The sequence below is a fragment of the Neomonachus schauinslandi genome, chromosome 10 (assembly GCF_002201575.2).
Source record: "Neomonachus schauinslandi chromosome 10, ASM220157v2, whole genome shotgun sequence".
Classification (NCBI taxonomy): Eukaryota; Metazoa; Chordata; class Mammalia; order Carnivora; family Phocidae; genus Neomonachus; species Neomonachus schauinslandi.
Window position 1 is genome coordinate 22,816,941 of NC_058412.1, and position 16,922 is coordinate 22,833,862.

The following is a 16,922-nucleotide window of genomic DNA, read 5'->3' on the forward strand; positions in this document are numbered from 1 at the left end:
CTGGGTTTGAATCCCAGATCTGTTACTTACTTGTGTAATTTGGGGCTACGTATCTAATCATTCTGTACCTCAATTAATCCCGTCTACAAAGTAGAGAGAATGGTACTTACCTCATAGGGCTGGTTTAAGGATTAAATAGGATAATGTAGAACACTTAAACCAGTGTCAGAGCATATACAAGAATCTCAATGTTACCTAGTATTCGTGATGTGTGAGTGGGAAAAGCACTGCCTTGAGCTTGGGAACGCACCTTGTCGGAGTTTCTGGACAAACACCTGAGGAATGAGTAAAGACCTTTGATCTGACCGCTTTCTTAGAACAGGCCAAAAACTGACTTCCCTAGATCGTTCGCGTGGCTACTCTTCCTCCTGCCTTTCTAGAGGCAGAACTATGTGGTGGAAAGAACAGCTGGGCAACCAACCTTTCTGAACTTCCATGTTTCTTTGTCCTCCTCTTCCGTGTGCCAGATAATTGGTGGGTCTACCGGGGGGCGCCTGGGTGGCTCAGTTGGTTAAGCGACTGCCTTCAGCTCAGGTCATGATCCCCGAGTCCTGGGATCGAGTCCCACATCTGGCTCCCGGCTCAGCGGGGAGCCTGCTTCTCCCTCTGACCCTATCCCCTCCCATGCTGTTTCTCTCTCTCTCTCTCAAATAAATAATTGGTGGGTCTACCTTGTAGAAGCTTACAGTCCAGTGTAGGAGATAAATGCATAAACAATTACAAGGCAGGATGATTAAGCAATATAATGGAGCTTTGAACAAAAAAGCACTGGGGGAAAATAGTATGCACAGAGTGGACGGAGATGTAAGATGTGTGGAAGCAGGATACAGAAGGTAGAGAGCAGTACCCACGTAAAATATTATTGCTGACCGTTCCAGAGCCCACTTTAACGTATTTCATCCAGACACTTGGGCAACTAGCCTTGTGGAACAATAGGGTATAAAACCCTTATTTGCAATGTCAAACTTTTCCAGCATAGTAACCCCTTCTGGCTTCCCAAACACGTAAACTTGGGTTTCCAACATGGGTAATGTAGTCCACGTTTCCCGGTTAACGGAAACATGAAGAATTGCTTGCAAAACTAGGGAAGAAAGCCAAGAAAAGAAAAACGAGGCGGGAAGTGCCCAACAACGCTGCCGGCAGAAAGCCCCGACCCGGGCAGCCAGGCAGCTGGAAGGTCAGCGCTGCCCACGCGCGCTCTGCCTAATGGGAACTTCCCCAGCCCAGCGAACCCCGCCAGCCTCCGGGCGCCTGCGCCGCCGCGGCGATTCGGCGCAGTGGAAGTGGCGAGGGAGGGCGACGCACCTGCGCGAAGGCAGCGACGGCAGCAGCGGCGGGAGAACCGAGCCCAGTGCGATTGCGCGGAAGGCCAGGGCCGTGGCGGAGGGGTGGGCCGCGGAGGCGAGCGCCGTGCGCCTGCGCGGAGGGCTGCGTGGCGCGGTGGCGGGGAAGGGCGGTGTGCAGTGAGTGGCGCTGCGGGTGGGGCCGTCGGCGGCGCTGGTGAGCTTTGCGGAGTTGGGCGGTGCCGAGGAGGAGGAGGTGGCGGCTGGGTCTGACGCGGCCCGGTTCGTGGGGGCCCCACTTGTTTATTTATTTATTTATCGTGTGTGCCTCCGAGTGTACGCGCGTTCCACTACTTGGTGGGGAGGGGGTGGGGGGAGGGCCCGGGGAAAGGGGGGAGTTGGAACCGGGATCGAAACGCCGCGTGACTTGTAGGTGAGGGAACGCCGAGCGGTCGCCGCAGCCTCCGCCGCCGTGAAGCCCTTGTTCCCGCTGCCGGGAAGGAGCGTCTGGTGCCGACAAGATGGCGGACGGGGAGCTGAACGTGGACAGTCTCATCACCCGACTGCTGGAGGGTGAGTGCGGGGCCCGGCCGGCCGCGGGGAGGGGGCGCCCCCTTCAGCCCTTCTTCCCCCTCCGCCGCCGAAACCCGAGGGGACCCCCGTTCCGGCCCCGCGGCGGCCGCGGAGGAGGGAGCGAAGAGGCTGCTTGGCCGGGGGGAGCGGCCTCCGGGAACACGGTCGGTGGGAGGCAATGCGAGAGGGGCGGTCCTCGGCGGGCAGGGTCTCCGCGGACCCTCGGGGACCGTCACGGCGTCGCGCCGGCCGGGGGCTGCGAGGAGCCCAAGGGTGCTGGGTGACCCTTCCCAAGGAGGGTGCGAGGATGCGAGCTTCTGTGCATTGTATGTCCGTGGAACGTGTATTTCTTCTCTGTTCTCTTTGTGTATTGCCCTTGGCTGCCTCCGATTCTTGTTCCGGGAGTGAATTTTATAAAAACCTTCCCGTTGAGACAGTTGTTGGATCTCTTCTGCATTTTTACATGATGCTATGGGACGAACTCTGTTTAAGGAGAGGTTAACATTAGCGGGAGTTAAGAACCTCCAATTTATTGGAAATAAATTTGGGTAAAAAAAAGAGTAAAACAGAGGTCTTTGATCGAGCTGAAGATGCACTCAAGAAAGAAATATGTAGACGCGTTTGCTGACGGGATTAGCTTTCGGGTTAGAGTTTAACAGGTTTGAGCAGGATTTAATTTCTGCACAAACTTAGAAAAAGGTCTGTTGTGAAGCCTCTCTTGTGTTTAAAAGGCATTTACAAGTCTTTGCGGCTTTTGAAGTTTCCGGGTCCTTCTGTTTTTATTGAACAGTTTTAGGTTGGGTTGGGGGATTGAGGGAAAGGGAAGAGAGAGAGAGAGGCCAGGATAATATTCAAAGTTAATCGTAGTCTTCGGCCGGTGAATCCCTTTACCCTAAAATTTGCGTCACCACTAACTGCTTTGTGAATGTGTAGAAAAGAAAATAAGCCTTTAAGAAAATTTAGTCTTCTCTGCTGGAAACGTCGGAGTGCATATGCACTAACTTATTATTTGCTTTCAGATTACCTGAAGGTAACTCTTTACAACAATGAAGCGCAGTATATACTTATATTTGGGAAATAATCAAAGAAGATTGTATTGGGGGGGTGGCGGGCTAGTTCCTTTTTTCAGTCGATGTGTCGGTATCTCATCAGTTCTGTGTGTCCCCGTTGTGTAACAAACTAGTTTATTTGCTCCAGATGTGAAAGCCTCCCAGCAGTCTTAAGACTGAATAAGAAGCAAAGTTTTACCAGAAACTTACTTACCTTTTCCTTTACTAATATCAAGTTATTCCTGCGAGGCCCCCTGGTGCCTGTAGTCCGTGTTCACTGCTTAAGACTTGGTAGACTTTAACAGATGTGAACATCTTGCTGGGTCTATGAGATACTTACTTTGAAAAAATATTGTATTTTGTAATTGTGCATTGTTTCAAGAGGGAAATAAAACTACTTAAAAATTTTAATGTCTCATTAACTTTTGGGGGAAATCCAGACTTGGTTTGTAAATTTAAGTATTTTAAAAACCTGATGTTTGTATCTCAACTTCTTCCCTTCTATTTTTCATACAGTTAACATATATGAATACTTTATAGGCATAAAACAGTAGATTTATGTGTTTTTAAATGTTTGATCTTGAATTTTTTAAGTTAGATGTACTTTTTTTTTTAATGACAAACTTCACTAGTGGCTTGTTAAGTTTATTGGAAGGAAGATACGGAGCGAGAAAGATAGGCTGAGTGATTCCATTAGTTTTGTGAATTCAGATTAAATGTTTGGTTCTGGCTTTGGATAATGTTTCTCCTCCCACCCCTTTTTTTTTTTTTTTTTTTTGGTGAGAAACCTAGTTTAGACATTTTCCCCTTTTAGATTAGCAAGCATTTATTGACCTGCTTTATGCTAGTCACCAGGAATCCAAAAAGAAAACAAAAGGAGCTGCCAGTCTAAAGTGATTTCTGGGCTTTTCCAGCCTCCTCTTGGTTCATATATTCAACACACTCCCATCAGTAGAGTTTCATTACTTGCTTCTTAATCCCAGAAGTATATTTAGTTTGACAGTACCTCCTTGGGTCTGCAGGCTCCTTTTCTTTTCCACTTCCAAAATCTAGACCTATTCAAAGACATCCAGAACAGACTTGGATTTTCTAAAAAGTAATTATTTTTAGTCTTCAAATAAAAATTGTTTTGTCTGCCTTGGTTTTCAGTGATGTTACTTGCTCATTAAATTTAACTCAGATTCAAATGATGGTATTTTGTAAAGCTGCCTAGCAGAATAGCTACAGTTAGATTTTTTTTTAAGTATTAAATGAACATAAAAGTTAAAATTTGGTCAGAATGTCTCCACATTAGGGGAAAACATCAGCAGGACTTCATCTTATTTTAAAATGTTAATTGTAATTCCAAAACATGCTCTTGACTTTTTTTTTATTATATCAAATTGCCAATCAGCTGTAACACTTTTAGTAACTATATTTTATGAGTTGCTTTGTGTTTTTTCTTTTTTGAGTGGGCATGTGGTTGATGATAATTTCAAAGTGCCTTTAGAACATTTAAAAAAATTTGTTATTTAATGCAAAACACTATACTGATTTATTGTGTGAATAATGCATATTCCTCCAGTATATTGGGTTAAGTTTTACTTGGAACTAAAAGCCAAAGATGCCTGCCAGGCTATCCCCTGTAGTGACCCTGTTACCACATTCTTGTGGCTTATAGTAGTGCTCTTGACTGATTGTATAAATTAAATCTAGTTCCTATGGGTGTTCTGGAAAACCCAGTGAAAGCTTTTTACTTTGATCACTAGTTCCAAAAGGAGTTAGGATGGCAGTGGGAGTATAGCATAATCACCTTGCAAACTTTATTCAAATTATAAATGTGTTTATTTTGGGAGGAGGTGAAATGGAATGAAGATTGATGTGTTTGGGAAGAGGATAGGATGAGAAACTGCTTCCCACTAGCTCTGTTCCCAACCAGATTTGATCCAGGTGTTTAAAAACTCAGCTTTACCAGTTGATAATTAACACATGCCTATTATATATATATTGTGTATTTTATTATGTATATTATATGTGTATGTATGTCTGAATTTGTGGAACTGTGATCATTTCCTTTCTTGTGGATCATGTACTCTAAAAATTCAGTTAGGCTGAGACAGACTAAGCAAATATGAAGCTTTCTTATACGTCCTTTTGAAGGTTAAAAAAGGAATGGATTTGAAAAATGAAATAGATTAATAAAACCACATTAAAGCTCTCTTTAAATAAAAGTTTTATTGAGATATGTGTAATTCACCTATTTGAAGTGTATAATTAAATGGTTTTTAGTATATTCACAGTTGTGCGGCCATCACCACAATCAATTTTAGAACATTTTCACCACCACCACCCTCAAACAATCCTGTTGCCATTAGCCAACACTCCTTTTTTTCTTTCAGCCCTCTCCCAGCACTAGGCAACCACTATTGTTTCTGTGTCTCTATGGATTCTGCCTGTTCTAGACATTTCATATAAATGAAAACATGTAATATGTGGTCTCTTGTGATTGGCTTCTTCTGATGTTTTAAAAATTCATCCATATTGTGTCATGTCTCAGTATTTCATTCCTTTTGTGGATGAATGATATTCCACTGTATGAATATACCACCTTTTATTTATTCATCACTTGGTGGATATTAGAGTTGTTTCCCCTTTTTGACTATTGTGAATAACACCGCTATAAACATTCATGTACAAGTTTTTGTGTGGGCACTTCTCTGGGTATACAGCTAGGAATGGAATTGTTGGGTCATACAGTAAGTCTATATGTTTACCTTTTGAGGAACTGCCAGACTGTTCAAAGCCTCCCCCCCCCCCAATTTAAATTGTTTAATTATGACCCAGAAGTCTAAAGTTTAGGCGGTTTAAAGGTTTAGGCAGGTTTAAAGGAAGTGCTAGTCTAGCTGCTCCTGGCAACCTCAGCTTCCACAGGGAAGGTGTTGTGTATAGATCCAAGGCCAGTCTGTTAGAAAAGAGCAGGTTGGGGAGTAGGGAAGATCATCTGAGGGATGCTTTCTCTCTTCTCTTGCCTCTTCCTGGAGGAGAAGGTAGAGGATATATAAAGGTGGTACATTTTTTAACTGATTCAGAAATTAGGTTTGTTTTCCTGTTAATTCATTCCAGTAAGGAGAGAAAAAGTTTGAAGTAGTCCAGAAGTGTTTCTGTTTTGTTATATGAATGCAGAGCTGGAGCTTTTTTGGTAAATATTTAAATCCAAGATTAGAATTCATTGGGATTTAGAAATCTGTTTACATCTGAATCCAGAGACAGGGTTATATATTAAGATTTAGGATTAATGGGGAAGATTGCAAATTGTATCTAGTAGGCTGTTTTCCCTCTATTATCTTATTTTCCATGTTTACTATTTAACGGTGTTCATTCCGGGGGCATGTGTTCTCAGTTTTACCAGAGGTAAAATTATATTGGTATATATGTCGATATATCTAGAAATAATAACTGAAATCATTAAGTATTTCTGAAACAAAGGTTATCCTGGAAGACTTGGGATATAGGGATGCAAAGAGAAGAAATGGTCTGTAAATGCAGTAGGTTTAGCAGTGGTGTGGTGTGGATGATGGGAATTCCCAGTTGAATTTTCTAGAATTTAATTTTGAGTGGATACAAATTTATACCCTCACACAGCAGTCACTGCCCTTCTAGCAGCTGTAAATAGCCATTTCAAGGCTTATTTTTCCTGGGAAAATAGAGGATCAGTGAATATAGGAAGGAGAAAGTGATCAGAGTCAATCTCTTTTCTTGTACAACCTCTACCTTTCTCCAGGATTGAATTGAATTACCTTTGAAGTCTTGGTTATTAGTAGGTGGAATGCAATTTTTTTTTTACACCTCATTCTCTGAAATACACCATACAACAGAGACTTTCCATCTGTTAGATAAAATTAAAAATGCTTTAGTGGAAATAGTCTTTATTCTTCAATTAGAGGTAGAAGACTAAAAATGCAGAAACTCATTCTGAAGTTAAGTAAGTATAAATAACCAGTAGCCAGTCTTTTCCCAGTAATGGAGGAATTCAGTCCCTGGTCTAGGTGGGTACTTTTGTAATGCAGTAGAAAAATTAGTAAAAGGACAGTGGCAATTGTCCTTTATTCTGCTTCTATTCACATGTGTAGCAGAGTGATTTATGAGGGTATATATATGTTTCCTGAAAATCCCTGGCCTCAGGGCTTTCTGCCTTCCCATATTTACCTGCATCTGTGCAAGGACAAGTAAGAGGTCTTTATGTAATAGTGGCAGCATTGCCTTTGGATCCTGGTATGTGCCAACACTGTGTAATTTAGAGGTTTTGACACCGTTTATTTCACTGTAAAGGAATTTTTTTTTTTTTTAAGATTTTATTTATTTATTTGACAGAGAGAGAGCACAAGTAGACAAAGCAGCAGGCAGAAGCAGGCTCTCCGCTGAATGCAGAGCCCGATGCAGGGCTCGATCCCAGGACCCTGGGAATCATGACCTGAGCCGAAGGCAGACACTTAATCGACTGAGCCACCCAGGCGCCCCTCACTGTAAAGGAATTTCATCCCCAGAATGTTCATCAGAATATCCCGAAGTTCCCTTCTAGTCAATCAGAGGTTGACCAAAGCATTTTCTTGCTTTGAGTATTTGTCTAACACCACTTTAACTTTTCCCCTAGTTTTACCTCCTATTTTCAAGATTGAGAAAAATCAAAAGTTAATTTTCATAATAAAATAAGTTTAAGGACATCTATTATATAGCTTTCTTTAATGTTATATTTCACGGTTATAATGACTTTTATTTCAGTTAGTAAATTGAGAAGGAAACTTCATAGGTATTAGTAGGTTTCAACTATGTTATTTGAATATTTATCAAATAATTGAGCCAAAGTAATCAGAGAAAATGACCAGGCTTATGAGTGAGAGGAAGATCTAAATTATATAGTGACAGTAAGGAATGTATTTTATGAAATAAGCCTTAACTGCAGTAGCTAATCCTGAATGATAATCAGATGTTTACTGTTACGTATTTGCTCAAGATACATCAGTATTGATACAGTGGGAGGCTGTATTTATACTGGTTTAGGGTACAGGTTCTGCATGTATTTTAATTTCAGCCCTGGCCTAGTTTCTTCTGCATATTGGGGATGATACTAAGTATCTACTTCATAATGTATCTGTAGAGATTGAACAGATAAAACACTTTGAACAATTCTTGATACATAATAAAAGAAAATGTTAGCTGCTGTTACTGTTTAGTATAAATCTGAACTGAGAAAATAGAGGACTTTTTATGCTGCTGAGCCCTGAACACTCCCCATAGTAATTTTTGAGAAGGCCATTCCTTGTGAGGATCTAACATATATTGGGACCTCTACATTGTGTTAATTGCATACAACCACTTTCCTCATATATGTGTGTGTATGTGTAAAACATTTCTTTCCTATTTCCATCATCCAGAGTTTGTAGTCTGGTTTGGCATATTAGTGTTGGTGTTGAGGGACAGAGATATTTCTAGGCAGAACACCGTGAAAGGTAATTTAAAGAGATTTGTTGTATGCCTTCTTTTGGCTAGGGACTAGAGCAGTGGGTTCCAAACTGTTTGAGTCCTGGGACCACTTTATACTACTAAAAAGAATGGGGTGCCTGGGTGGCTTAGTCGGTTAAGTGTCTGCTTTCAGCTCAGGTCATCCCAGGGTCCTGGGATCGAGCCCCATAGTGGGCTCCCTGATCCGCAGGAAGCCTGCTTCTCCCTCTCCCACTCCCCCCCTGCTTGTGTTCCCTCTCTCGCTGTGTCTCTCTGTCAGTATATAAATAAAATCTTTAATAAATAAATAAAGAAAGAATGGAGGACAAGAGCTTTTATTTATGTGAGTTATTAGTACTGTATTAAAAATAAAACAATTTTAAAATACCTCTTTTTAATTCATTTGAAGATAACCCATTACATGTTAACATAAATAATGGTTTCTGAAACAACAAAAATAGTGATAAGTAAATCTCTCTAACGTCTGGTTTTATAGAAGTTAATCATACAGATACGTAATTGGAAAATGAAGGAGTATTTTAATAGTCTTTTTAGATCATTGTGGATATTCTTTAATGTTACACCAAAAATCAACAAGTAATTTCTTAAACTTAGTTGTAATGTGGAATCTGAAATATCAGTGAAGTTTTTTTTGTTACTTTACATGAAAATCCATTGATCTTGCACTTTAAATGTATCTTACACATTCTCTGTAACATGCACTGGTCATTTGGAAAACATCAGCTAAACCAAGTTATACCGATGTTCCAATGTTGACACATCTTACACAATATTAGAAAATCATATTTGTTAATTCTACAACAAGATATCAGAACCTGTCAGATTCATGGTGTTAAATACAAGGTTTCCAGAATTTTAATTTTCACTTGAAAGCTTGGGTTTTATCATTAGCACAAATGCTGTCACTTGTTTTCCTTGAAATGACAGACTCACTTTGTTCATTTTCAAGAGTATCTGTTAAATACCTAAGTGTAAATAGTTTGTCAGTTGTGCTTTACAATAAAAAAGATGTTCTGTGAAAAGTGTGGCTAGATCGGCTTGAAACTGTTTAAAACGGTCACATGAGTGCTTTTCTTGAAGACAGCCATTGCACTTCGGTATGCAGCAGAAATGCTTCAAGGATACTTTCCATTTCATTATACAAAATATTAAAAAGACATACTCAGTGGTGGAGATTTAATAAAATTGTTTTTACTACTCGAGGGCATTCTTAAGTGAAACTGGACTTTTTGTGTTTCTCTGTACGTGCACGGCAGCGAACGCCATCAGTGACTACCAGTACGGTTCGGCCACAAACCACTGCTTTGGTTTGTGCTCAGGTGCTCGCAGTTTTGCCCACCATTGCTCTTGTACCGTGCAGATGTCAACATAGTGGAAAGGGGATCACACTTTGGTCCCATAGAGCTAGGGCACACTTCCTCTGTTCCTGAAACATCTGGCTCTCACCTGTATCTGTTACTTTTCTTCTTTCCTCTTTTCTCATTATTTGTTTACCAGTGCATCTGGAATCCCTTTTTAACTTACAGTTATTCACAGGCCCCATGGAGAATTCATGAAAGCCATAGGCCTTCTCAGAAAAATATGTTCATGTATATACACAGTATTACGGTTTGAGGTATTGCACAGAGCTCCTGAAGGCCACATTAATTATTCCTATCAGCAGACTTAAGATAAATTGAAATTATGACAGCTGCCTAATTCATTCACTTAAAACCCAAATTCCACATTTAAGCCACTTGTAAAAATTTTACCTTTCCTTTTTTGTGTGGCTTAAAGGGAGACTTACGTGCTAAATATGGAGAAATTGCCATTTCATTCTACAGGAAAAAAAATTAGGAAACTTAGGAAGTCTGGATTTAAGTTAACTTTGCTATTTATATGTAAACTTGAGTGAATTGGGGGCACGATAGAGTGTGAATTAAAATATTAAAGGTTCATGAAGATTACTAAGATTTCATGGGACAAATATGATAGATAGTGGGGTTGCTTTTTTCTTGGCATCCTTTCTACTTCAGAGAAGGCAGTTATTAGTAAGAACTTGCTGGAGAAAATAGCAGATGGTTATTGAAACAAAATTTAGTATACACAAAATACACATAAAAACCTATATTTCACATACCATTTGTAACTTAAAAGACAAACCTGCATTGAAAAAGTTTTTACGTGAATATGAAATTTGAAATATAACAAGTGAGTACAATTTGTTTAATGATAGGAGGAGGGGATTTCTTTTGGGAGAAGATAACATTTTGTTTAATTGAGGTTCGATTGCAAGTGTTCATCTGTTAATGCTGATCTGTAATGAGATCTTCTGTATTTCATCTTGGAAGGTATCTTTTAACACAGATCGGTACTGCCAAATACTGGTATCAATCCACAAGCATATGATTTTAGTTAATGATTTTAGTCATCATTTGGAAAGCATTTATAGAATTCTATTACTCCTTTCTTGATATTTGCCTTTTAGCATGTCATCACATTGCACATGAACCAATTCCAGTAGAGGGCTAGGTGGAAGCTCCTCAACTACACAGTTAAGTAGATTTTGATGTATTTTGCACTAGCACTGAGATCTAAAGAATGTTGTGGAACTGTGGTTTGAGCTTAGAAAATATATCCAATGCAAATCTGTGAGGAAATGAAGATCTTGTTTTAACTTTTGACAGCCCTGGGAGTGTATAAAGCAGCTTTGACATTTGCTTGCGATTCAAGCAACATTAGTTATCAGAATGACTTACCATAGTATACCTTTCGTGTGTTAAGTATTTTTTGCCTTACAATTTTAGATTGAATCATTAGGAAACACTATCAGGTTTGCAGCAAAATCTTAATTTATAAAACTCCCCGTAGTAGTGATAGTGATTATTGTCATTCGGAAAATTTGCCCTGAGCTCAAAAAAATCACAATAAAACTATCACTACTAGGCCATCATACTGCTGTGTGGTAGGGCAATTCAAGATACTCAGCCTTTATTTCTGACAAATATCCATGGAACTGACAATGGTTAAGTTCATGAACACTAATGACATTCACTAGTGATACCACGGGTTCAACAATACATCATAGATTAAAATATCTTTCTGTTGGGGCGCCTGGGTGGCTTAGTCGTTAAGCGTCTGCCTTCGGCTAAGGTCATGATCCTGGGGTCCTGGGATCGAGCCCCGCGTCAGGCTCTCTGCTCGGCGGGAAGCCTGTTTCTCCCTCTCCCACTCCCCGTGCTTGTGTTCCCTCTCTCGCTGTGTCTCTCTCTGTCAAATAAATAAATAAAATCTTTAAAAAAAAAATCTTTCTGTTGGGGCACGTGGGTGGCTCATTAAATTGGATGGCTCATTAAATTAAGTCGATTTTGGCTGAGGTAATGATCTCAGGGTCATGAGATCCCAGCCCTGCACTGGACTAGGAGCCTGCTTAAGATTCTCTCTCCTTCGCCCTCTGCCCCTCCCCACCCCAAAAAACAAATAAAAAATAAAATGTCTTTCTGCTGAGCAGTTGCTTCATAGGCTATAAACACCTTAAAATTTTATAAGCTTTATAAAATTGTCCAACTGGGTTTTTTGTTGTGTTCCATGTGTATTTTTGCCACCATCACTTTTTGTTTTGTTTTTCTCAAAAGCTTCTTGAAAATATTTTTTTAACTTTTTTTTAAGATTTTATTTATTTGTTAGCAAGAGAGAGCACAAGCTAGGGGGGAGGGGAGTGGCAGACAGAGGGAGAAGCAGGCTCTCCACTGAGCAAGGAGCCTGATGTAGGACTCGATCCCAGGATTCTGGGATCATGACCTGAGCCGAAGGCAGACACTTAACCGACTGAATTTTTGCCTGTAGTTCCACATAGACAATTCATAGAGGCTAACTCTCCAGTCACTTAATGAAGTATTGGCTCCCAAATAAGCAACAGCTGAGTATTGGTAATGTCTGTGAACTCACCAAGAGCCAAGGAAAACCACTCAAAATCATTTGTTGTTTTTTTTTTTGACTGATTATTGATGTTGCTTTCATTGTCCTCAACACTTCAAGAACTGTTTTTACAGAAAGGTTAATAATCTTAAACAAGTTTATTGTCTTGGGACATATTTCTTTGGCTTTTCCAATCAAACATGATTTCATTAACTCACCATTAGTAAAATGGCTTTTCTCTCTTGCTAAAACATGAGCCACTTAGAAACTTAACTTTGGTTGCAGTCTCATTTTTATTTTTGTGAAGAAATTCTACTCCATTTAAAATTTTTAAATTTTTCTGACTTTCTGGTCAAATGGGAATGTTGTGATGAGTGCTTAGTCTGGTAATGTGAAAAAATATATATAATATATATATTTTAAGCACAGCTGTAATGTTATAAATACAATGCCTAGCCATCTAATTCAGTAACAAAATAATCCACACTCCACTGTGCTTTAAAAGTGTAACATTTGCATTCTGTTTTTCTGCTTTGACACGATGAGTATGTACTGTAGTAAAAGTAAAATGTTGCAGTACAGCAACAAGCATGACACTCAAGACACTGTTGAGTTATAACTGTATCTCTGCAATTTGTAGTACCATAAGAAGCAGTGTGAAGTGGGGGAGTGCTCCCTGTCTCCCTTGCAACTAATGTACTCTGCCACTGTATGGTGAAAGTGCCCATAGATAATACGTAATGAGGGTGGGAGGAAGAAAAAAAAAATAAGAGTAGTTGTGTTCCAGTAAAACACTATATATGGACACTGAAATGTTATATAATTTTTAAGTCTTTTTTTCCCCCATTTAAAAAAAATAACAATTCACAAAACCAGGCATTGGGCCACATTTGATCCTCAGATCTTCATGTTTTCCCCCTTTCCTGATGTAGACATGATTGTGCAGAAAGATTACCTATCAGGAGGAGGAGGTTTTGATGCTCCCACCAAAATTGTGTGACTCATTCATTCAGGACTGGTAAAATACGGGGTTAGGGCCTATAGTGTCTAGGCCTTTGCAAGGTATTCTTCAAATTTCTTTATATGTAATCATCTGAATCTAATGTGTGGCCAATAATCATATTTTATGTCCTTTTCTATAATTACTTGAGCAACCAACACAGGAAATGTTTGAGGGTTTTGATCTTTGAGAAAAGGAAAGCACGAGTAAGCTCACCAATCACTCTGGCTTTTTTCCTGGAGGTATAGGGGAATAGATCCCAAACAAAAAGTGGCAGTTTTACTGGACCAGAGGAGAGGTACACATCTGAGGCCATTAAAACAGTTGAAACTTAAATCCAAAAGAGGAGAGAACCACATAGACTCTAAACCCAAAATCTGTAGTCAGGTCCCCCTAAAGTCATTGACTGACTTTTAAGGACACACGTGCAAGAGAAGATTCAAAGAAACCCAGAAGAAAACAGTGCCTGGAAAGCTAAAATTCCGAGCAGAGATTCCAGCATCACCCTAGTGCCAGAGAGGCAAAAGTTGAAGACTGCTAAGTTAGAGGGGCTGTATTACACTCTTGAGTTTTCCATTGGTACTCCATCATGGCCACTCCCTAAGATTGAGAGCAAAACTGAAGTAGACCACAGCTCTCAAGAAAATGTAGGTCACTGTCACTCTACCTACTAACTGCTAAAAGGAAGGATGTCATCTAGAACTTACACAATTTCATTCATAATCAGATACTTCATTCAGCAAAATGCTACAGGACAATGTAGGCTTAACTGACCAAAAATCAAGAGGAAAAAAGGGAACAAATCCATAGATAATTCAGATATTCAAATTAACACAGAGAGACTGTAACTGATTTAATATGTTCAAGATAAGTGATGGAAAATTTTATCAGAGACCTGAAAACTTTACAACTAAAACAATACATTAAAAATGAGAATTTGAGAGTTGGGCTTACTAGCACATTAGAAACAAAGAGAAGTAAGCTAGGAAAAAAAAAGTTGTTTAGAAATTACACAGTGCTGAGAAAAATATGGAGGGGAAATAAAGCAGGAGACAGTCGAAAGGCTTAACATACATAATGGGAGTCCCAGAAGGAAAGGAGATAGGGGCTGGAGGTAATGTTGACCAATGATTTTCCAAAACTGAGAAAGATACCAAAACAGATTAAAGCTCAGTGGATTCCAGGTAGGAAAAATACAAATAAGACCATATTGAGACCCATCATAGACTTAACCGCTAAAAATCAAGAAAAAGAAAATCTTAAAAGCTGCCAGAGGAAATAAGTCATTACCTTCAGGAGAACAGTGATGGTTGATATATCACCTGGAACTAGAGATACCAGAAAACAGAAAAGCCTCTTAGTCTGCTGAAAGAAAAGAAAGAATGCTAACCTAGAATTCTAAATCCAGTGAGCATGTCCTTCAGAAGTGAAGGCAAAATAAAGACACAAAAGCTGAGAAAACTTACTGATTTAGACTGGTACTAGAAAATATTAAAGTTCATGTTGAAAGAAAATGATCCCAGAACAGAACTGCAGAAATAAATGAACAACAATAAGGATAAATATGTGTAAATATAAGTTAATACTATTTAAAATAATAGTTATGGCTTGTAGGGTTTCAAATATGTGGAAGCAATATAGGACAACTGTAGAACAAAAAGCTAGAAAGTGATAACTCAGTCAAAAATAACATTTGTTATCTCTAGAGTAACTGCCAAAAGAAAAAGAATGTGTTACTAAAAAGCTAATAGAGGAGAAAATGGAATAATTAAAGATAATTGATTATTCCAAAGAAAGGCAAGAAAAGAGAAATAAAGGAATGAAGAACATGTGATAACAAAGCAAATGACAGGATGGTAGAACTTAACTTTGTCAGTAATTACAGTAAATAAGAAAGGAGTAAACAGTCAAGACAAAGCTCAGAAGACCTAACTCTACTATTTACAAGGGACATACTTTAAATTTAAGGGCACAGGTGAGTTAAGTACAAGAATGGGAAAAATACATCATATACATATTAACCAAAAGAAGCCTGATTGCTATATATGTAAGAAATAGTAGGTAAGGCGAAGTATCACTAAAGGTAACGAAGGGTATTGATTAATGTTAAAAGGATGAATTCAACAGGAAGATATAACAAATCTTAAATTTTTTAGGTATTTAATATTATAGATTTAAAACAAAAGGAAAAGTTGAAAAAACCAAAAGGTTAAAATAGACAAAACCACAACCATGTAGATGAATTAATGCACCTTTCTTAGTAACTAACAGAAGAAAAAAATCAGCAAGGATCTAGAAGATTTAAACATCACAGTAAACTTGACCTAATTGACACACACGGGACACTTTACCCAACAACTACAGGATGTATACACTTTTCAAATATGTATGGAACATTTACTAAAATACGCCATATGATGTATCATAAAGCATATCTCAGTAAATTTGAAAGAAACGAGGTCTCGGATTCTCTGATTTCAGTAATGATAAACTAGAAACCAGTAGCAGATAACTGGAAAATTCTCAAATATTTAGAAATAAGCGGTGTATTTTTATATATCTTATTGGCTAACGAGGAAATAGCAGTAAAAATTATAAAATATGTTGACCTGAATAATAATGAAATACGTGTCAAGTTTGTGTAATTGCAGCAAAAAGCAATGCTTTAGAGGGATATGTATAGCTTTAAATATATATGGGAGGAGTCTGAACATTAAACTTCTATTTCAGGACAATAGAAGAATAAGCAAATTATAACCCCCCAAAAAGTAGAAGGAAAGATATAAGATATAATAAAGATAAGAACAGAAATCAAAAAGCAAATGTATAATTTTTTAAAATAAAGTAGTTGAAAAGATTAATAAAATGAAAAACCCCCTAGAAATACTAATAATGTACAAAATAGAAAACAAATTACCAATATCAAAAAAGATACAGGAGACATGACTAGTAATGGGGACTAAAGAAGTGGAACAGATAAAAGCAATAATATAATCCTGGCTTGAATTCTGTATGAGAGCGAAGAAAATGCTATAAAGGACGTGATTAATACAATTATTAGGGGTGCCTGGGTGGCTCAGTGGTTAAGTGTCTGCCTTCAGCTCGGGTCATGATCCCAGGGTCCTGGGATTGAGCCCCGCATCGGGCTCCCTGCTCAGCGGGAAGCCTGCTTCTCCCTCTCCCACTCCCCCTGCTTGTGTTCCCTCTCTTGCTGTGTCTCCCTCTGTCAAAGAAATAAAATCTTAAAAAAAAAGACAATTATTAAAATTGTAGTATATTCTTCACATTAAAGATTTATATCAGTGTTAAATTCCCTGAATCTGATATAAGAGAATATTCTTAGGAAATAATATACTGGTAAGTGAGCACGATGTATACAGTCTATTCTCAAGTGGTTCAGAGAAAAGCTATACATATGTATTTTAAAGGACAATAAGATTTTGTAAATAATGCTAATACATTTTATAGTTTAGATGAGAAACTCATTTTGGCAAAACTGACACAAGGAATAGAAAATCTGAATAGTCTTATATATGTTAAAATTAATTTGTACTTGAAATACTTCTCAAAAAGAAAATTCCATGCCCATTTGGTTTCACTGCTGACCTAAACATTTAAAGA

At 38.7% G+C, this 16,922-nt stretch overlaps 1 protein-coding gene across 3 annotated transcripts in view; it reads left to right on the forward strand.

Annotated features, from left to right (window-relative positions):
* The first annotated feature begins 1,421 nt into the window (after positions 1-1,421).
* Positions 1,422-16,922, forward strand: part of PPP1CB (protein phosphatase 1 catalytic subunit beta) — a 40,685-nt gene continuing 25,184 nt past the window's right edge. Inside the window, exons 1-2 of one of the 3 annotated variants that reach the window (XM_021697810.1) lie at positions 1,422-1,500; positions 1,717-1,856. In XM_021697810.1, coding sequence (XP_021553485.1) covers positions 1,805-1,856 — 52 coding nt within the window. In that variant the 5' untranslated portion in view covers positions 1,422-1,500; positions 1,717-1,804. The other 2 variants (XM_021697811.1, XM_021697809.1) reach the window with 2 other exon arrangements.